The sequence below is a fragment of the Anolis sagrei genome, chromosome 4 (assembly GCF_037176765.1).
Source record: "Anolis sagrei isolate rAnoSag1 chromosome 4, rAnoSag1.mat, whole genome shotgun sequence".
Lineage (NCBI taxonomy): Eukaryota > Metazoa > Chordata > Lepidosauria > Squamata > Dactyloidae > Anolis > Anolis sagrei.
In genome coordinates, this window is record NC_090024.1 from 130,927,468 (window position 1) to 130,940,335 (window position 12,868).

General features: G+C 38.8%; 1 protein-coding gene and 1 long non-coding RNA gene across 2 annotated transcripts in view; one reads left to right on the forward strand and one right to left on the reverse strand.

Moving 5' to 3' along the window:
• The window catches only part of LOC137096946 (uncharacterized), a 25,274-nt gene extending 20,584 nt beyond the window's left edge, over positions 1–4,690 (reverse strand). The window contains exon 1 of the long non-coding RNA XR_010909838.1: positions 3,481–4,690. This is a non-coding gene — a long non-coding RNA (uncharacterized lncRNA). The remainder of the gene's footprint in view (positions 1–3,480) is intronic.
• LOC132774329 (flavin-containing monooxygenase 3-like) overlaps positions 1–10,640 on the forward strand; it is a 19,404-nt gene extending 8,764 nt beyond the window's left edge. The window contains exons 5-9 of the mRNA XM_060774348.2: positions 797–939; positions 2,063–2,262; positions 6,223–6,581; positions 7,382–7,454; positions 8,145–10,640. Of these exons, the coding sequence (XP_060630331.2) occupies positions 797–939; positions 2,063–2,262; positions 6,223–6,581; positions 7,382–7,454; positions 8,145–8,487 (1,118 nt within the window). The 3' untranslated portion in view covers positions 8,488–10,640. The remainder of the gene's footprint in view (positions 1–796; positions 940–2,062; positions 2,263–6,222; positions 6,582–7,381; positions 7,455–8,144) is intronic.
• The last annotated feature ends 2,228 nt before the right edge of the window (positions 10,641–12,868 follow it).

Sequence of the window (12,868 nt, forward strand, 5' to 3'; positions counted from 1 at the left end):
CCAGAAGCTCTAGCCAGCTGCTGCAATTACCAGGAATTCTGGGAGATGACGTTCAAAACATCTGGAGAGCCACAGGTTGTGCAGACCTGCACTAGACCCTGAAAGGTTGGTGTACATATTAAAGAGAGCTAAAGCGTGTACGCTTCAAGCTTATTTGGTTTTCCAAATGTATTGATTAATTTTAGTACACTTTTAATCACCAGATGATTGGCTTTCATAATAATAATAATAATCATCATCATCATCATAGGCTATCACTCTTGACCAAGTATGATTGTCTTCCAGGGGTAGAGTCTTGGTGGTGGATCTGGAAGTGATCTGGATCTGCAAGGTCTTTCGTAGTGATGACATACATTTCCAGATAGAAGGTGGTTCTGACAAGGATTTGTCTGATGCACTTTCCTCTTGACATGTTTCTCCCTTTTGCCCTCTACTTGTGCCTTCTCAAAATCCACAGCGCTGTTGGTCACAGCTGACCTCCTGCTACTAAACTCAAGTACCAGGGCTTCCCAGTTCTTGGTGTTTATTCCACATTTTTAAAGGTTAGCTTTAAGCCCATCTTTAAATCTCTTTTGCTGCCCACCGACATTCCATTTTCCATTCTTGGGGTGAGAATAAAGTAACATTGATTTCCCCATTTTGTGTAAGAAACACCATAACATGTAATGGAACTTGTACATCCATGAATTTTGGAATCCATAAAGAAGGGCCCTGGAACCAAATCCCAGTAGATCCACTGTAATTTTGCATTTTTTTAATCATGTGATATTTGTTTTCTCCTCATTTTTCCACATAGGCTTAGATAAGTTTAGGGGTAGTTTCATCCACAGCCGAGATTACAAAGGACCTGAAAAGTTCAAGGGGAAGAAGGTTCTGGTAATTGGCCTTGGAAACTCCGGCTGTGACATTGCTGTGGAGCTCAGTAACATTGCCGCACAGGTACTTTCAAGTTATCATTGTCCTTAATCATTAGCAAAGTTCGGCTCACATTAGGAACTGCTCAACCTTATTGATTGAGGGAAATAAATAAAGTTCCCTCTTAAGGGTTTCATTTTCTGTCCAATAGACTTAAACATGTTTGATTTAGGAAGCATTTTTTTAGGAGGATTTGGAGAGTTTCTGCCAATCAGAGTAGTCAGTGTGATATATGTATAATTCTGCCAGGTTACTAGGATCTATACTTACTGTCAATGGATATTTACAACCCTGCAAAATTTGGTATATACTAAGACTTGTTTAAAAATTACTTTTTATTTGGTAACTTGGATATTTAATTGTAATTTGGAACAACCTGGGCTTTTTGTTTGTTTGTTACCTGAGCAGAAGAGTCTGAATATATATGTCCTCCCTGGTATAGGACTGTATAATGAGCAAGTCTAAACAGAACCATGGAAATTACATGTCTGTAACTTTTAAAGACGTTTTTCAAATTGTAGCACTTTGTGAACATTTCAGCAATCACATTTTTCTTTTTGTTTGCTTTTTTCTTGGCATTGTTTTTGTTTTAACTTTTAATGTAACTTGGAAGACTTTTAAAACAAAATTCATTTTAAAAGACATTTTCTTTAGAACTATAAACCTTCAGAAAGTTAAATATTCATTGCAAATTCCAAATTTCCTTGAACGATGAGGAGAGGCGGGTAAGAAATAAAATAATAATAATAATAATAAACAACTGGAAAACTGACACAATATGAGGATTTAAAGATTGAACTGCAAAGACTCTGGCACAAGCCAGTAAAGGTGGTCCCAGTGGTGATTGGTACACTGGGTGCAGTGCCTAAAGACCTTGGCCTGCACTTAAACACAATCGGCGCTGACAACATTACCATCTGCCAGCTGCAAAAGGCCACCTTACTGGGATCTGCAAGCATTACTCTTTGATACATCACACAGTCCTAGACACTTAGGAAGTGTCCGACGTGTGATCCAATACAACAGCCAGCAAAGTGTTTGCTGTGGACTCATCTTGTTGTGTTTCAAATAATAATACTAGTTTCTAGCGAACTGAGTGAAGATTAGGTTGTGCTGCAATTAACACAAATATTCTTCTTTTAAAAAGGTGTTTATCAGCTCTAGGAGTGGATCTTGGATAATGGGTCGTGTTTGGGACGATGGCTATCCCTGGGATATGTTGGTTTTAACTCGTTTTGAAACATTCCTCAGATATGCCCTCCCGACTGCCATCTCTGACTGGTTGTATGTGAAGCAAATGAACAGATGGTTCAGACATGAAAACTATGGACTAATACCGTTGAACAGGTAATGTTCCAAACAGAGGAAGTTATGCCATTTTGTTTTTGTGATCCCAATTGGTGGGGAACTTTTTAGTGACACATTTATTTTGAAGAATTACGGGTCATTTTCCATGGAATGATCTATAGCACTATGTTGTAAATATACATACACTCATACAGACAAGTATAAATCACATACAACAATGTGACCAGAGAGTGCCTCCCTTCAGTCCTCAAGTGCTAGAACCAGGATGAGCTCATTCTCCTTTTGTGTAGGGGAGCAAAAACAAGATCTCTGCATCTGTTCCTGCCAGGTTGGTTCCCCTCTTGCAAGTGGCATAATCTGGTGTAAAATTAGTATTTCCAAGCAATATAAATGGTCACTTTAAAAATTCAGCCACTACTGAGGCAATCAATTGATGTAGTTTTTGCTTTGGGTCCTCCTCTATTCCTCTAAAGTGCAGCCAATTTTCTCTCTTTGCTACTTCCAGTAAAGCCAAAGAATAGTGATCTTGAATTTTTTCAAACATTTCTGTGGTTTGTTTCAATTTGGCAGTTTGATCTTGCAAATTTTGAACTTGAGTTGTAATTCTTTTAATCTCAGAAGACATTTGTGCCAAGAATCTTTTGTTTCCTTTATTTCTGATTTTATTTCTGTATCCATCCTTTTCATCTGATACCCCAAAGACTGAATTTCCTAAAGAGGTTCTTAACTCATATCAACTGCTTTCCAAAGCCTTTCAGTTGTTGATGTGCTTTGAAGATCTCTCTATTTCTGTCTCTGTCCCTTTCTCTTTTTCTAGTGTATTGGTTTTTGCTCAACTCATCATCTCTTGATACTTCTTTTATTTCTGTTTCAGCTTGAACTTATATCTTCAATTTAAATCTCTACTTATTTCCAATCAAATTATAATCCAAATTGATATATTTTTTAAAAAGAGGAAGTAATAGGAAGAAATAGCAATATCCTACTCAATTTTTTTAACACAAACACACAAAGCAATAGGAAAATGGAAATTGATTAAAAAATTAAATTCCAAGCCAAAAATTATCTTCTTCCACATTGGGAGGGGAGGGCATTGCTTGATACAAAGAGACAATACAAAAGACAAAAAGCATTTAAAATAAAAGCTGATTATGCATAGAAACATTTCCCCAGTCTATTGCAAGTGTCCACCACATTTTTTCAAATATAGGGGTTTTTTTACCCATCCATCACAAAAATGACCAAATATGTACTTACTGGTTGCTGATGCTGGTTTTCTAATTGACTATCATTTCCTGAGAACAAAAAAAAAATGGAGATTATAAGACAAAATCGGCAGGTTTCGAAAAGAAAAAGTCCCTCCACAGCGGAAACAAGAGAAGAAAAATGCTCCCTGTTTTAAAACTCACATTTACTTTACCACAAATAATTTTTCTTCTCTTGCTGTCAGACTTGCAGCCAGCAGACGGCGCTGCCTTTTAACCTTCTGTCCCAGCAGCTCCTTGATGTAAAGGAGTTGTAGTCAATCATAACCAGAAAAAGTTTTGTTCTCTTAAAATTGTAAGTTTTCAATTAAAGTTCTTTTTAATTAAGTGATATCAAGTCATTTATTGGAGAAATAATCATTTTATAGAGCTTCTTTTAGTATCACAATTAGTTTTTAAAACTTTGAAGTGTGCAGCCAGTGGCTTTTTCCTTCCCTCTCCCAATCTCACAGAAGTCTTCAGTGGAAGAAAAGAAAGCTTTGTGGGGTGCAGGTTGTTCTCTCTCTCTCTAGTAAAAGTCTCTCTCTTAATGAAATATAAGTGAATGCTTGCAATTAGAAGGAAGATCATTTCTGCAGAGCTTGTTTGCAAAACACAAATAGGCAAGATGGCGATTGTTTGAACATCTCTTTTTTTTGTTTCCATGACTCCTTGTGTCAGAATTTGGCTATTTTGGCAGCACTAGAAATTTTTTGGAGGGTGCTATTGGTATTCCTTCCTTTTCTTTGTACCTAAATCAAAATCATGGAGCCCCAAGACCAGTAGAAAGCTATGTTTTGCTCCACCGAGGCTGTGGCTTTGCTCTACTCCACTAGCCTTCCAGATATCCATGTTCTTAGCACATTAGCAACTAGAGAAGTCCCATCCAATCAGTGGTTGAATTTTGAATCTATACCCATTGTTTCAGTGGTTTTATTCTAGTCAAGACTAATAATCAGACTTAAGCCCTTTGTAGTTTATAAAAGCTAATATCACAGTAAATTTGTTGCAGATGTCACACGTCATATCTTGTTTTCTCTCAAACATCAATGCTAACATAAACAAGTATTTTGCTTTGTCTTTTAGAGTTGCCAATTCAAGATCCTCCTGAGCTCTAAGGTTTCAATGCCAAACCTTGATACTTAGGGACAACCCCAGAAATGTCATTAAGCTTTATACATAATAAGTTCTAACCATAGTTGCTTCCACTTTGTCATTCAAGTACACAGATCCACACAGACACACACACACACACACACACACACACAGAGAGAGAGCGAGCATATTCTCCTTTTTGGGAATGATGGCTAAAGTCTTAACTGAGGGAATTGTTCCCAGATCAAGGTAAAATGAGAGATTATTACTTATCATATACTTTGAGAGACGGAAAATGGACTTGGGTCTAGACAGACGGTGGATGCAGAGCAAAACAAAAGATAAGTCTGGTACAGCAATGACTTGAAGGGGAAAGTAAAGCCAATGAGATAAATACATAGGAGCCAAAGAAAGTATTTGCAAGCCGTAGCAAAGCTGCTGTTGGAGTTGGAGATTTGCAGATAGCCTTTGCTCTTGCCTGGAGCTGAACCTACCAAAACTGGAGGAGTTGCATACTTGTCTTCTGCCTGGAAATACCATAAAAATGAAGACAGGATCCAGAGCAGAATCCTGAAAATTCTTATCCCTTTAGAGCCATTTCAATCTTCTTGTGTCAAAAGAGTTTAATACTTGCTGTAACACACGTTTCTTCATTTAACACCTGTACACTTCAATCCAATGCATAATTTGCAAAATGAACTTCTTTTAGAACTATGCAAAAACATGATAGGGAACTTTGTCAAGAGCAGGACACACATGGTCTCTGTGCCTCACAGATTTGGATGCCACACATTCACAAATCCATCCAAGGAATGTTCCAAAGTTGAGCAGCTTTTTGGTAGTAACTCCGTCCTTCCAAAGTACCTATATATATCAAATTGAAAGCTGGTCCTTCCAGTTCCTTTTTCCCATTGTACACTTTACTTTGGTCTTTAGATATTGAGTAGCTACTTTTTGTTTCACTTTCCATATAACTCTTCCATCTCTTCACTGTCACCACCATCTTTTCCTGCCATCTTGTATGGTCTTGAAGGCTGTATTCAACTGTTGCACCTCATTTGGATAGAAGGTTCCACACTTAACACCCATGAGGAGAATTTCTTCTTCTCAGGAAAGATTCTTGATTCATTTGCTAAGGTTTTATGAGTCTTGAATAATATTTATTTATTTATTTACTATATTTGTACACCGCCCCTCTCAGATCGAGGACGACTCGAGGTGGTTTACATTTGACAATCAATAGTACATACCTTTGGTTACCTTTCTTACGTTTTATATTGGTTACACAGGCAAAGGGGAAACATCACAAATACTCCAACATTCACTCATATACATTCATCATTCATATGTACCACCCTCTCTCCATTCAGTTGATCACGCTTGTTGGGAGGAAGGAGGCAGGTGGACACAGTTGCATCTCTGCAGATTTGGCAAACATACAATAAGTGGGTCCCTTTACGTACTGATTTTGGTTATTCATTATTTGGTTGTTTGGATAACCTCTGTCATTCGCTCAGACCTCAGAAAAGAACAATAATTACAAGTAAACAATGTATCCTTTCCCCACATGGAAACAGTGAATACCAATAATATTGGCCTGATTTCAAAGCTCACTCTGAAGGTGCTCGTTGGCAATAATGCCTCTTTTTTCTCCTCCTAGAACTCTACGTAAGGAGCCAGTCTTCAATGATGAGCTGCCAAGTCGCATTATATGTGGGACTGTTGTGGTGAAGCCCAATGTGAGAAAGTTTACAGAAACTTCTGCAATATTTCAGGATGGGTCTGTGCAGGAAGATGTTGACTACATCATTTTTGCCACAGGCTACACCTATTACTACCCTTTCATGGATGATAACTCCATAATCAAGAACAGCAACAATGAAGTTATTCTGTACAAAAGCATCCTTCCCCCCAGGCTGGAGAAACCCACCTTGGCAGTAATTGGCTTAGTCCAGTCCCTTGGAGCAACTATCCCAACCGCTGATCTTCAGGCTCGTTGGTCCACGAGAGTATTCAAGGGTTAGTATAGTATCCACTTTGAACACAAAATCAGGATTTGTTGTTGTTTGTTGTCAAGTAAACTTTGACTTTAAAAAAATATATTTGTATACATTGTATGTGATATCATAATACAGTTATGATTCATTATTTTCAATTCTCTCATCCAACCTCCCTCCCCAAGTCACAGATGTTTACATACTTTTTCTCTTTTAGTATTCTAGTAAAATTATCTTTGCTCTGTTACCTATTTTCTTAATAATAGAGATACCTTGCCCTAATCATCTAACTAAAATCTTACTTGATCTAAGGTGGCATGGATTTGTTGTTACTTCGGCACATATAGATAATGAATGGTTTCCATATGGCCTAAAACAACAGAAGAACAAGCAATTTTAATAATTATTTGCCATCCAGGTTTAATTGGCATATATGGGGAAAAGGCAAGAAGTACAAAGAGTTGCAGTGCCTTTGTTAAATATTATTCAACTACTCATTTCTGTCACAGGAGACAAAACTTGTCTAATTCAGTCCCTAGTCATACAATGGAATCCCAGCCTCCTTACTCCCACAAGGATGATAAAAACATAAAATCATCCGGGTGTCCCTTGGGCAACATCCTTGCAGACGGCCAATTCTCTCACACCAGAAGCGACTTGCAGTTTCTCAAGTCACTCCTGACACGACAAAAAAACAACAACGTTGAAATCGGTTATTCCTTTTTTGAGAAGAGATTGTTGTTGCTTGTTTGTTTGTACAAACAAACAAGAGTGGATCTTGTGCAAGACGTGATGCAATCACTACTCTTTCTTCGTTCTTAGGATTATGTAAACTGCCTTCTGTCAGCACTATGATGGATGACATAAATGAAAAAATGGGAAAGAAGCTAAAGTGGTAAGTTTCAAGTACAAATGTATCCTTTCTCAGTACACTTATTACAAATTATATATTTTGATTTTCTAAAGTGATCAAGTTTAGGTTTTTACTGTTAAACTGTAGACTATAGCCTTTTTGCTATCTTTACATTCACCGACCACTTCTTCTGCCAACAGGATAAAGTTTTAGAATAAAAAATAATAATGGCAAGGCATTTTTAATTCTAGAATTATACCATATACCAATTATAGTAAAAATGACTAATTCCTGATATTTTATCTTGGTACAACTGTTACTGTAAATAAGAAAATGAGACATGATAAAATAAATTATTTAGAGCAATACACCATTCTAGACTTTATGTTAAATTGAATCAATTACAACCCATGTCCCATATATTTAGAGCATATTTGTCATATGGTATACCAGATACTTATCATTATACTTGTCTGCCTACAAAAAAAATCTGATAACTATAATTTTGTTGGCACATATGATAATTCTTCTCAGAGAAGAACTTAGTGTTTTTTTCCTGCTAAATTCATACCACAGGAACAGCTATTACTCTATGTATCTGATTTTCAAGCCATTATTTTCCAATAGATATAAAATCCAGATTACGTACTTGGAACAAAATGGAAATATCTTGAACATTTCTCTGCTCATCTTTGACAGGCATTTACCAGACATGCTTCTCCTTTCTTTAAGGTTTGGGCAAAGCGATACCATTCAAACTGATTACATTGTCTACATGGATGATCTTGCCTCTGACATAGGTGCCAAGCCCAACATTCGGCAACTGTTCCTGACATCTCCTAAACTGGCCCTGCAAGTTTATTTTGGCCCTTGCACCCCATATCAGTTTCGTTTAGTAGGGCCAGGGAAGTGGAATGGAGCCAAGGATGCCATCCTTACACAGTGGGACCGAACACTGAAGACCACAAGGACCCGAGTTGTGCATAGCACCCAGAAGTCTCATCCACTCATTTTTTTGCTCAAAATGTTTGTCCTCCCACTTCTTCTCATTGTTTTTTGGATGATTTTTAATTGAGTAATCATAAACTATACACTGAAATCAATGTGTAAGAATCAGCTAAACAAAAGATAGCCAGAAAATATTAGACTGCAACTCTTATCAGCCAAGTGACCATAAATAATGATAAACAAGGTAGAGACCAATACATTTTCCTCGCCAGTTAAGTAAACAATAATTACTTTTAAAAAACCCTAAAAAACAAACATGGGACTTGATCTATATCAGACCCATCATGGACAGAGTGGAAGGATTAAACACCCCCCACAAGCTTTTCCTCCTCCTAATTTTCTTTTAAAAAGAAAAAGGTGTCACAGATTACTTATCTCTACACAGTAGGGATTTCATGTGTACTTTGCAAGGCAGCTGTTAGGGAGCGGGGAGGGAGAAAAAGGAGTGGGTGGGGGAAAGTCTTAAATCTTGCTGTTAATGCTGACTGAAGTAAACCCATTGATTCAACTAAATGGAATGACATACCGATGCACCATTGAGTACCTGATGTATTCTAGTTGGGACTAACCAACAGAATACCAGCCAATTTATTTAACATAGTAAGAACGTCTAAACTATATGTGATGCCAAGTTGTTTACATAAGAAAAAGGATCAGCTTTAAAGTGAAACAAAGTTAGGAAAGATACAGAGGCCATGTTTTTTATATAATGCCAAGCCATCATTTAGCACTGTATGCACAAAAATAAAGTCCTGTAAATTGCTGTCCCTGTTCCCTTCATCTGACCTAGAGATTTAAGCCAAAATTCAGTTTCTCTTTAACAGCGTCCTAACTGGTCTTTACATGCAAACCAGACAAGATCTAATTTAGTTTGTTGTAGGTTTTTCAGGCTGTATGGCCATGTTCTAGAAGTATTCACAACCTCTGAGGAGTGCAGGCGAAATGAAAGGAGAGAATACTTCTAGAACATGGCCATACAGCCCAAAAAACCCCTCAATTTACCATATTCATTCGAGCATAATGTGCCATTGAATGTAATGCGGACCTCAATTTTGTAGGTGCACATTGCTGAAAATGAATTTACCCTTGAATGTAATGTGCCCAACAGCATAGGTAAAGCATGTCAGGGAGTCAGGCAGCATGAGTGAGGCCATGCCCCTTTGTCAGGCCAAGGTTCGTGAACTTGCCAGTTTTGCACAATTCCCAACTGGCCTCATACATGAGGCCTTCAAAACTGGGGGCCAGTTGGGAACCACATGGGACTGAGCTTGGTTTGGGGGGCAGAGACTGTAATTTAGCCAAAAAAAAGAGTGAGACCTGAGTATATATGGTATTTTATGCCATGACTTCTAACTTATAACAAGCATATATGTGCACGGAAAAACAACTTCCCTGATCCTTCTCCCCAATCCTCTTCCCCCAATCTTTGGGCTGTCCTTTCAGCATTATGCCAGGAGGAGGGCGGGACAGGCAACAGCCGAGAGCACTCTGGTGGGCTCTTCGCTACTGCATGCCTTCCTTTGTCTGTCTTCTCAGCATAAGGACAGGGCCCTTGCACCGTCCTTACACTGGGAAGAGGGCAAGACATGCAGTCCAGAGTGCTCTCAGTTCTTGCATGCCTTCCTCCCCTGTCCCGTCTGCATAAGGATGTGGCGGGCCACTGTGAACTTATGCTGAGACGACAGGGAAAATGAGGTGAGTGCCCAGGGGGCCACATCTGGCCCCTGGGCCTTAGTTTGCCCATGCCTGAGATAGAAGTTACAGAATGCAATCTATAACTTTTCTAAAGCAAAACCAATCACACTTAGCAGCACATGGATAGGAATTCCTGAACATCTGGAGAGCCACAGGTTGGGCAATCCTTCCTTAAAGTGTCCAAAGAGTGTAATCACATGATTCCTCAAGCCTCTCTTCACCAAGATGAACATGCCCAATTCCTTACACTTCTCATACGTTTTGTTCTCCATACCTCTAATCATCCTCGTTGCCCTTATCAAGTTGGAGTGAGTTCAAACCGGTCTCTATCCTTAAAACAAGGTGCCAAGAAGTGAATGCAGTACTCCAGATGAAGCATGACCAGTGCAGAATATAGTGTAACTATTATGCACCTTGCTTTGGGGACTAGGGCTGTATTCATGCAGGCTACAATGACATTTGCTTGCTTTGTTGCACCACCACCATGTTCATGGGAGATCAAAAATAAACCCAACATCATTTTCACATGCAGTTTATTGCAGTTTCTCAAGTTGCTCAAGTTGCAGTTTCTCAAGTTGCTCCTGACATGACAATTTTTTTCACATGTAGTACTGTTAAGCCACATATCCCTTATCCTGTATCCATGCATTTTTGTACTTAAATGAAGAATTTTTCATTTGTTTCTATTGAATTCCATTTCAAACTCAATTTTGAAGTTTGTCAATGTCCCTTTGAAATCTGTTTTTTTTCCAATATACAGGCTACCCCTTTGTTTGTATGTATGATCTACAGAATTAAAAAGGGTTCCTTCAACCATCATCTATATTATTAATCTTAAAATGTTCAAGAATAATGGTCTTCGGAGTGAAACTGTACTTGAGATTTCCATTCAGTTTGGATCACAGGAACTTGCAACTCTTTGAGCATTATTTTCCAATCAATTATGAATCCTTTTAATGGTGTTTCCACCTACAGTATTTTATGATTAATTAGTTTGTTAATCAAAACATTTTGGTGGACCTTGGCTGAAATACCGATAAATGGATCTACAGTATTCCCACCATCTATTAAACTAGAAAATCAACCATATAAGATTTATTTAGCAAGACTGGTTCTTGACAAACCCATGTTGGCTCCTGCTAATTATTGCAAAGTCACCATAATACTTGCAAACAGATTCTTGTACAACCTGTTTTCTCTCCCCCCCCCCCCCCCCGGCATTGATATCAGGCTTTGAGTTCTAGTAGTTCTTTCAACAATCTGGAATGTAGTTCATCAGACCCTGCAGATTTCAATTAATTTACACAGATTCCTTGTCAAAGTCTCTGCTGATACATGGAAGCACACAGTTCCTGGGGGTGGTGGTGTGTGGTGTGTGTGTGTGTGTGGAGATGAAGCGAAGTAGGTATTGAGTAGTTTTCCCTTCTAGTTGTAATCTATTGGCATTTCACCATTCTTGCAGATCAGTGGTCTCACCATTTCCTTAGTCATTCTCTTCCTTTACACATATTGGAAAAACATCTTATTGATTCTAGTTTCCCTAGTGAGTGTCAGCTCATCCTCATCTTTTTTATTGCTTACATAACAAATCAGCTCTTCTCGACTAGAATGTAAAGTCATGGGGTATCTTGAACATGGCCCAAAAGAGGGTGAGGTTGCTGTTTGAACAAGGACAACTTGTTTGCCTTTCAGCAGCAGCCAAGAGTATAGCGATGAAGTAGTCAACGCTTCTTCTGGAATGGAGATATGGCTGTGCAGAAGGTTTTGCCTAAAGAAAACATTCCAAGTCTTGAGAAAACAGTGCAGCACAATAGAGAGGTGCTTCTTGAGGTGCTCCTGGTAGATGGAGAAATCAGAGGGCAGGGAGCCAGATCTGGAAGGAACAGGTCAGCTTCTGAACTGAGAAGAAGTGAAGGAAATTAGAAGAGAAATGGAGTTCAGGTACACGATCAGGAAAACGTCATGGCAATATCAGAGGAAGTGAGAAGGTGATAGGTTGTGAGATTAGTGCAACCATTTGGGTTGCAAATAATAATCTATCTTGACTTTGAAATTGAGATATCCAAAACCATAGCTTTGGGATTGCCCCAGTACTTCAAAATGTTTGCCACTTTGGGTCCCATATTTAGAGAAAAGTGCAACATAATTGTTTAGTTAGATATATAGCTATTTGACTAAAGAAAATTGAATGATATTTTTATTCGGTGTATGTTGTAACAGTGGGCTGGTATCCTTACAATGCAATAAATCAAGGTTTCAGCCCACAACTCCAGTAATTGAGAGATCTTGAGAGAGGAAGAAATCCAGTCTTGGTAGTTTCCCCTTCTGATTACTGCAAAAAATGGGGAAAGAGGGCATCCCAGGGATTCCTCCACCCGGCCCAGCAGAATGGGAGAGGAAGGACCATGGAAGAAGAGGAGGATACTGCCATCACCCTTGTAGCAGGTCTGTCTAGCATGATGTCTAATGCTGGGTGACAGTACTACACCATCCCCACTGGCAGCTGCAGCGGCTGGTTTGAAGAAGTTCCCGGGCCATCAAAGGGGGGCAGACAGAGTAATATTTAGATGCACAGTGAGCCACAATTTACCCAGTGGCATCTCCGTCTGATTGTGCCACCCAGTGCACGTTGCATTCTTTGCAATCCCCTTGTGACACCACTGAATTATAAAGCCTAGGGGAGGTATGAACAAGTCAAGGATATTTTTGCTAGCTAGGAAAAAAACAAAGCATTATAATTCCCCTCACTTTCC